Raw genomic sequence first — 9116 nt, forward strand, 5'->3', positions numbered from 1 at the left:
CAGGGTTCTACCTCGGCCCCACCTCCCAAGCCTGGCCTGACCCTGGCCCCCTCCAGCTTCAGCTCTACCCCCACCCAACCCTCTGGCCTTGGCTGATTGTCTTCAATGTACCCAACATGCCTCTGGCCCAGCAGCACCACCCAGAGACCAGGAACCTCCAGAGACTATAAGAGGCATCCCGCATCTAGGTCCTGTCTATTTATCTTTCGGTCTCCCATTCTGCATTCCAAATCAAGAACCTGAAGACAGCCCAGAAGCTTTAGCTATGGCTATCTTCATTATTTTGTCCTTGTGTAGTGTTCTGGTGATAGGCGTGGGTGAAGGTGGGACTGGGAGTGACGAAGGAGTTGAGAGGGAATGTACACCTGTCCAGCCTCCCCGCTGCCCCTCCGTAACTCCCAGTGCCCAGCCCTGGACACACCCTGGCCAGAGCCAGCTGTTTGCAGACCTGAGCCAAGAGGAGCTGACGGCCGTGATGAGCTTTCTGACCCAGCAGCTGGGGCCAGGCTTGGTGGATGCAGCCCAGGCCCGCCCCTCCGACAACTGCATCTTTTCGGTGGAGCTACAGCTGCCCCCCAAGGCTGCAGCCCTGGCCCACCTGGACCGGGGGCGCCCTCCGCCTCCCCGGGAGGCACTGGCCATCGTCTTCTTTGGAGGACAGGCCCAGCCCAACGTGAGTGAGCTGGTGGTGGGGCCACTTCCGCACCCCTCCTACATTCGGGATGTGACCGTGGAGCGTCACGGGGGCCCCCTGCCCTATCACCGACGCCCCGTGCTGATGCGAGAGTACCTAGACATAGACCAGATGATCTTCGACAGAGAGCTGCCCCAAGCTACTGGTCTTCTCCACCACTGCTGCTTCTACGAACGCCAAGGAAGGAACCTCGTGACGATGAATACAGCCCCCCGAGGTCTGCAATCAGGGGACCGGGCCACGTGGTTTGGCCTCTACTACAACATCTCAGGGGCTGGGTTTTACCTGCACCCCGTGGGGTTGGAGCTGCTGCTAGACCACAAGGCTCTGGACCCTGCCCGCTGGACCATCCGAAAGGTGTTCTTCCAAGGCCGCTACTATGAGAGTCTGGCCCAGCTGGAGGACCAGTTTGAAGCCGGCCTGGTGAATGTGGTGCGGATCCCAGACAATGGCACAGGTGCGTCCTGGTCCCTGAAGTCCCCGGTGCCCCCAGGCCCGGCTCCCCCTCTGCAGTTCTATCCTCAGGGCCCCCGCTTCAGTGTCCAGGGGAGTCAAGTGGCCTCGCCATTGTGGACTTTCTCCTTTGGCCTCGGCGCTTTCAGTGGCCCAAGGGTCTTTGACATCCGCTTCCAAGGGGAGAGACTGGCCTATGAAGTCAGCGTCCAGGAGGCCTTGACGGTCTATGGTGGCAATTCTCCTTGTGCTCTGAGAAGCCGGTACACAGATGGTGGCTTTGGTTTGGGCCACTTCTCTTCACCCCTGACCCGTGGGGTGGACTGCCCCTACCTCGCAACCTACGTGGACTGGCACTTCCTGTTGGAGTCCCAAACCCCCAAGACCATACGAGATGCCTTTTGTGTGTTTGAACAGAACCAGGGCTTGCCCTTGAGGCGACACCACTCAGATATTCATCCCCACTATTTTGGGGGTCTTACAGAGACAGTGCTGGTCGTCAGATCTGTGTCTACCATGCTCAATTACGACTATGTGTGGGATATGGTCTTCTACCCCACTGGGGCCATAGAAGTCAAATTCCACGCCACAGGCTACATCAGCTCAGCGTTCCTCTTTGGTGCTGCCCGAAGGTACGGGAACCAGGTTGGGCAGCACACGCTGGGCACCGCCCACACCCACAGCGCTCACTTCAAAGTGGACCTGGATATCGGAGGTAAGATATGCCCGTGGGCAAGGATTCCAGAAGAGGGGGCCGAAGTCTCCATGCCAAGCTTTAAAAATGATCACTGAAACAATAAAAAGGTAAAAGTGTATGACATAAATGTGAAAGTCATTGGATTCCTAAGAGATTTTCACCCTTAGCCGATCAGTTATTCTTCCACACTTAAAAGAAATTCTTTCAAAGCTTCCAGTCAAGTGGCGGGGTAGGAAAAAAAAATTCTTCCATATTTTAAAATATTGCATCTGCAATTATAGAATTTACTATATTGTATACTATGTATAAATATGATATACTGATACACATATTAAGATTTTTTTTTTATTACCAAATTTGGATCATGATGTACAATTGTTTTGCCACTTCTGGTTTTTTACATAATAACATATCATTCATGCAAACAACAAATATATATTGAATGCATATTTGTGCCAAGCACTTCACTAACACAATTTAACAAAAGAAATGACATTCCTGCTCTCGGGAGGCCTACATTCTAATGGAGGAGAAAAATGATATTATGTCATTACGTCATTCTCATTGCATCATATCAAGGGGTACATGCTGTCGATATATCTTATTATCAGTGATATTGACCTCAATCCCTTGGTTACGGTGATGTCTTCTGACAGTCTCCATTGTAAAAGTTAATATTTTTCCATTTTCAATTAATAAATATCTTGGGGGAAATTACTTTGATGTTATGCAAATACTCTATTTCTTTTCTTCTCAAACTCTTGCCCACTAATTTTAGCCTCAATTGGTGGATTTTTCCTGCAACAATTATTACTGTAGTGTTCCCCTACTGGTAATTTAAATTTTCTTCCCTATTCTCTATACATTTATTAATTGGAATTCTCCATAAGAAAGAGTTATCCCTCTCTTTTCACTTATTTATACATGTAATGATTTATTCATAATTGTAAGGATTCATAGATATTTATTTTGTTCTAAGTGTTGTAATCCAGTCCTCCCAGAACTATCATTTATTTGTTTCTTAAATTGTTTCAGTTTTGGCCATTGGGAGATCTTTCGGTTTAGTTTCTGTGTGCTTTTGATATGACTCCACCCTTTTTGAAGCACTTCTTTATTTTCTGACCCCACCAGATGTTCCGATTCCATCTTGTTTTTTTCCTGCTCCAGGCCTGGAGTCAATCAACCACTTCTCCAAGGAGCTCTGGTTCGTTCCATTGGAGAACAGTGGTTAGAAACCAAGATGTGGGTCCCAGGTGTGCTGATTATGTCTGGCATCTTGTTGCTCTTTGGCCCTGTCATTGGACTTAGCTGAAATCTGTATGTGTATATTCTGACTGACACACACATCTCTTTTTACTCTGCATCTAAGCCATGATGACTCTTAAAGCTCCTGGAATAGTGTCTGACACATAGTGAGAAGTACTAGCTATTGTTGTATTATCTACAGAAGTCCATTTGTGTGGCTGTACCAGAAAGAACTCTTGGCCTTTCATTGTCACCTACATGTGGAAACCCTGGGGTGTGAACTGGGGGCAGTGAATCCACAAAAGGGAACTGAGGGGTTGGTTAAACAGTCTCTATTTTCTTCTGGTCTTGGAAGGTATGGAGGGAGCATCCAGCATGTTTTGGTTTACTGCTTTTTGATCACAGATCATTTAACTTAATTTCTAATATGGGACCTAGTTAGACTCTAACGAATCATTCAAAACTCCAAAATTTCAGTTGAACAGACTGTCTTTGGCCCTACTCTTAGTTCCTTGCTAAACTCCAAACTATGGGAAACACCTCCAAGCTCCAGCAGCATTGGGCCCAGGGTCTCACTTACCTTCCCTCTGGCCCACGTGTCTACTGTCCATGTGCGGTGGGGCTACTGAGTGTTTCCTCCATGTGCTAACATGCAGGCAGTGTAGAGCCAGACTAAGACCTGGGTCCTCAAGCACTGCCACAATACCAACCATGTACCCTTGGTTACACAGCATGTTATTTAAATTCTCTAGGCCTCAGTTGTCCCATCTGTAAAATGGGGACAACTGTAGCCCCTCTTTAAGATTGTTATACAAGTAAATCATCAATACATGTAAAGCACGCTGCCTGTGCAGAGCGCCTTCAGGTACAACAAATGTGAGCTATGGCTGTTATTATTTTCATGATAAGGTGATTCTGGTGATGCCAAAGGGCTTCAGATATGAGTTGCAGACCCCTTCCTGAGGTCAGAAAGATCCTGACTCTGCACGTTGCTGCTAGACTGCTCCAAACTCAGGTGAAGCCCCTTCCCCTTGGAGCCCCTCAGAGGGAGGTCAGAGAAGGCCCAGTCACAAGGCACCTAGGATTGGTACCAGAGACGACATCAGGGAGAGAGACCTTCTCCAAATCTCTGCATCAGGAATATATTGGGGAGAGGCAAGGGAAGTAAGGGGCACACTGAGTTCAGGGCTTCTCTTTGACTCCGCCTCTGAAGCCAGGTGGGGGCAGGGCAGCTGCATGACCAGCCCTCACTCCACTCTTCCTCCCTCCACCCCCCCTCCTCTCTCTCCCTCCCACCCACAGGACTGGAGAACTGGGTCTGGGCTGAGGACATGGCCTTTGTCCCCACGGTGGTACCCTGGAGCCCTGAGCACCAGCTGCAGAGGCTGCAGGTGACCCGGAAGCGGCTAGAGACAGAGGAGCAGGCCGCCTTCCCTCTGGGAAGCACCCACCCTCGCTACCTATACCTGGCCAGCAACCACAGCAACAAGTGGGGTCACCCGCGGGGCTACCGCATCCAGATGTTCAGTTTTGCTGGGGAGCCTCTGCCCCAGAACAGCTCCATGGAGAGAGCCTTCAGCTGGGGAAGGTGAGTGGGGGGAGGGGAGGTGTCAGGCTGGGGAAGATGGACTGTAAGAAGGGCCACGTGTTGCTGGGAAACCAGGTTTCGCCACCTCCTATGGGTGAGCATGCACACGCACACACACTCATACACACACAGTCCTGTGGTCACAATCCTTAGCCATTTAAAATAAAGCCTACTGGATGGATGGATGAATGGAGAGGTACATGAGGAATCAAATACAATAAAGTGTTAGAGGTAGAATCCGGGTTATAGGTGTTCACTATACTATTCTTTCAACTTTTCTGTAGGTATAAAATGTTCACAATAAAAGTTGGAGGGAAAAACAAAGAGTAAGAGAGAAACACAGATCTGAGGGAGTGTTCCCTAAAATCCAGGCATTTGAGATACTAACATTGACTAAAATGAGAATCAGGCCCCGTCCGTGCACAAGCATCCAGGGCCCAGGCTCTGATCTGGATGGATGCACAAGTGACATTTGGACCTGAAGTCTGAACAATGGGTCAGTTGATATTTGAGATACAGGATATTGAACAAATGTGAAAACTCTATGAGAGAGAGAGAGAGAGAGAGAGAGAGAGAGAGAGAGAGAGAGAATGGGAACTGAACAGAGAATAATGAAGAGGCTTGCTACCCTGAGACCTTTGTGCTCAATTTTTCCTGTGTGTTTTCAGTGCAGCTTCAGACAGTAGGACCGGTTGATGACCTGTGGGTCTATTCCAAATGTCCTATAGGTACCAGCTGGCTGTGACCCAGCGGAAGGAGGAGGAGCCCAGCAGCACCAGCATCTACAATTTGAACGACCCTTGGACACCGACCGTGGACTTCACTGACTTCATCAATAATGAGACTGTTGCAGGGCAGGTCAGTTAGGGAGCAAAGATGAGCCACTTCGCTCTCTCCCAAGCCAGGTGCCTTGGGGGTCTTCAGAACCCACTAAGAAACGAAGCTTTATGATTTCACATTTTTCCTGGGTTAGGGAGCTGAATCCTTACATACAAGGCTACTGTGGGAGGCAGCGTGTCCTGAGCAAAGCCAGGCCTCATGATCCTCTCCCTTCTCCCCTGCTAGGACTTGGTGGCCTGGGTGACAGCCGGTTTCCTGCACATCCCACATGCAGAGGACATCCCCAACACGGTGACTGTGGGGAATGGTGTGGGCTTCTTCCTCCGACCCTACAACTTCTTTGACCAGGACCCCTCCTCTGATTCTGCTGACTCCATCTACTTCCGGGGGGACCAGGATGCTACGACCTGTGAGGTCAACCCCCTGGCTTGCCTCCCCCAGGCTGCTGCCTGTGTCCCTGACCTCCCTGCCTTCTCTCACGGGGGCTTCTCTCACGAGTAGGCAGTGCCTGGGATGGGGAATGTGTCCGGGGCCCCAAGATCAAGGTGTTGGGTAGGGGGAGCAGTGGGCACTGGGCCAGGAAGCCTGGTGCCCTCTTCTCCTTTCTCACACCCTGAGGTCCCCTCCTCCCTGACCCCCAGTTCCTCTCTCTCCCATCTCCCTCCTTTTCATCCCCCTCTCTACTGAGAGCATCCTGAGCCTGTGGTGCCTGATACACAGGGACTCAGCTTTGTTGCCACCAAACCTGCTGTGTTCCCATCCCAGAGAGGAGAGGAATGGCTAGCTGGGAGCTTGGAGTGATGGCCAAGCTTTTCCCCAGAAGACTCCTGTTTTTCTAACAATTTTTTAATCTTATTTTTTATAATGAGATATAATTCATATACCATAGAATTCACCCTTTTAACGTGTGTGTATAATTTAGTGAGTTTAGTATATTCATAATTTTGTGCTACTATTGCCACTGTCTAATTCCAGAACATTTTCCTCACCCCAGCAGGAAACCCCGTAGCAATTGGCAGTCACTTCCTACTTCCCTTCAGCCCCTTCCCAGCTCTGGGCAACCGCTAAGCTTTCTGTCACTATAGATTTGCCTATATTCTGGACATTTTGTATAAAGTAAATCTACACAACATGTGGTCTTTTGTGATTGGCTTCTTTCACTCAGCATAATGTTTTTGATGTACATCCATGTTGTGTCATAAATCAGTACTTCATTCCTTTATAGCTGAATACTATTCTGTTGTATGGATACAGCACATTTTGTTTATCCATCGGTCGATGGACCTTTGTTTATCCATCGGTTGATGGACCTTTGGGTTGCTTCCACTTTTGGGTTATTCTAGATACTGCTGCTTTGAACATTCATGTACAAGTTTTCATGTGGACTTGTGTTTCCATTTCTCTTGAGTGTATACCTGGGAGTGGAATTGCTGGGTCATATGGTAATTCTATGTGTAACCTTTTGAGGAACTGCCTGACTGTTTTGTAAAGTGACTGCACCATTCTTTCTTTCTTTCTTTCTTTTTTATTGTGGTCAATTTACCATTGGATCATTTTTAAATGTACAGGTCAGTGGCATTAAGTACATTCAGAAGCTTTCTTGGGCCTGCCCAGCTCCTTTTTTGCCCTGGGTCTTGAATATGGAGGTGAGGCCTCTGGAGACCAGCTGTTCTCTCAAGGCCCACGGCAGGGTCCTCATCGGGTCTGTGTCCCAGATCTTGGGAATATGCTTCTCTGTCTTCATTCCCTGTCGTCTTAGCACATTCTTTCTCTGCCCTTTCTTCTCACTCCTCTTCCTCTTACTACTTCAGCTTCTACTCCCTGATATTCCCTCTGAGGTCCTGGGGGGAATGTCTCTGCTGCCTCGGGTCCTGTAATTCCCCCCATCCCTCAATTCCAGTGTCCGCCTCCATCCCTGGATTGGAAAAGCCTTGGACATGCAGGCGGCTGTCCTATGTGAGAGAAGGACAATCCCTGGTTGTTTCCTTGTGGGCGACATTTGTCCCTGGATAGCTTTCCTCATCTTATCTCTCTGCCTCTCATGATCTGAACAAAAAGATTCCTCCTGTCACTTTGTCATCTATCTACGCTGCCAAATAACCTTCTTCCAAGTTCCTGCCATTTATATAGACCATGTGGGGTAGGATGAAAGGGGGTAGGATGGTCACGTGACAGCAGCAGTTCAGGGAGTTTTGTGGGTGAATGTTAAGGGTCATCTGTTCCTCGGGCCATCGGTGACTGTGGCTTGCATTAAGGGGCAGCAGTCAGCATAGATGCCCAGAATGTCACTGAAGGTAGGAACCAAAAACCCTCAGGAGCTCAGGCAACCAGGCCAGGAGCTGCCCAATCAGGGCTTGGCATGCATATGAGCCAGGGGCATCCCAGGGGATCAGTCCCGCCTGGTCAGGCCACAGGCCCCAGGGCCTCACAGCCTTGCTGCTCCTCCTGGGGTGTGGACTTTGGATGGGCATAAATAAGAACTGGGATATTTTCCAGAAAGGAGAGTGGGGCAGGAGTAAAGTGGGGAGGAGGTAGGGCTCAAAGAGCAAGCTTTCTTAAGTGCCTCCAGGCCAGAGAAATCCATGGGGTAGGCAGTGTCCACACCTCTCCTCCAATAGCTTGCCCACTTCTGTCAGTGTCTTTTCTAGAAAGTGGGGCATGAGGTCAGGAAAAGAGGGGGCTTCTTCCTCAGCAGGAAGCCCAGGGCACTGACCCAGCCACAGGGGAGGGCACTGCCTGGATAGGCCCTTCCCACTGCGTGTTTCTCACACTGCTTGACCAGAATAGGCCCTGGCAAGAGGGCAGTTCAGGGCACAGAGATCCGGGTCCAGCTCAGCTTGTGACCAGAGGGAAATGGCAAATTGGGAACTCAGATACCACGGGGGTCCTCTGGTTCCCTCAAGAACTACCCCAGGCTCAACCAAACGAGCTGGAAAGGAACTAAGTTCTGGCAAAGGGCCCGTCATACAAAGAATAAATACCAGGGAAGCCACATTTTCGATTCAAGAATACCAGCAGGATATGGTGACAAGTGCTCGGATGGGAAAGGGTAGAGGCAGAGCTGCTTTGCTGTTGCTGCTCTTCTTTCTATTTTGCTTCTCAGAGCAGTGATTTAACTTCTCTTTACTCTCTCAACCCAAATAAATATCATGTTTTGACTTGTGTTTTCTTGTTTAAAGAAATTTGGACCAAGATGGGTGTAAATGCTCTCATCTTGTCCTCAAAACAAATGCTGTGGGGGAGCCAAGAAGCCTTCTCTTGGCTGTTTCACCTCTGCTTCTCCAGGGGCAGGGATGGAGAGAGGGGACCTGTGGCCCGTGGCTGCGTGGGGGACTCTGCTGCTGTGGCTCTCTTGCTGACCAATGTGTGTGCAGTGGGGCTCCCCACTGAGGCTTGAGGCCCGCCAAAGGGGTGTGTGCACAGACAACTCCCAAGAGAAGACCCCGAGGCAGTCCCACTGGAAGGCTCTCCTGGGAACATATCCTTCCAGCCACAAGAAAGAAGCAAGCAGACCCTGAGGAATGCAACCCAGACAGATCCAAAGGGTCAGAATAGCAAAGATCTAGCGGGAACCTGACAAGTGAGAGGGAACCCCGGGG

The 9116-nt window shown here is 49.7% G+C and overlaps 1 protein-coding gene across 3 annotated transcripts; it reads left to right on the forward strand.

The window, feature by feature from the left end:
• Positions 1-110: 110 nt before the first annotated feature.
• LOC117012842 (membrane primary amine oxidase-like) lies at positions 111-6734 on the forward strand. Of its 3 annotated transcripts, XM_033089306.1 has the most exons (5): positions 112-1862; positions 4392-4677; positions 5406-5535; positions 5743-6062; positions 6098-6734. In XM_033089306.1, exons 1-4 carry the CDS (start codon positions 266-268, stop codon positions 6016-6018), a joined length of 2289 nt encoding a protein of 762 aa, XP_032945197.1. In that variant the 5' UTR covers positions 112-265; the 3' UTR covers positions 6019-6062; positions 6098-6734. The 3 variants fall into 3 exon arrangements, with proteins under 3 accessions (XP_032945196.1, XP_032945197.1, XP_032945198.1); XM_033089305.1 differs by having other exon boundaries at positions 111-1862; positions 5743-6734; XM_033089307.1 differs by having other exon boundaries at positions 809-1151; positions 5743-6734.
• The last annotated feature ends 2382 nt before the right edge of the window (positions 6735-9116 follow it).

The sequence above is a fragment of the Rhinolophus ferrumequinum genome, chromosome 21 (assembly GCF_004115265.2).
Source record: "Rhinolophus ferrumequinum isolate MPI-CBG mRhiFer1 chromosome 21, mRhiFer1_v1.p, whole genome shotgun sequence".
Taxonomy (NCBI): Eukaryota; Metazoa; Chordata; class Mammalia; order Chiroptera; family Rhinolophidae; genus Rhinolophus; species Rhinolophus ferrumequinum.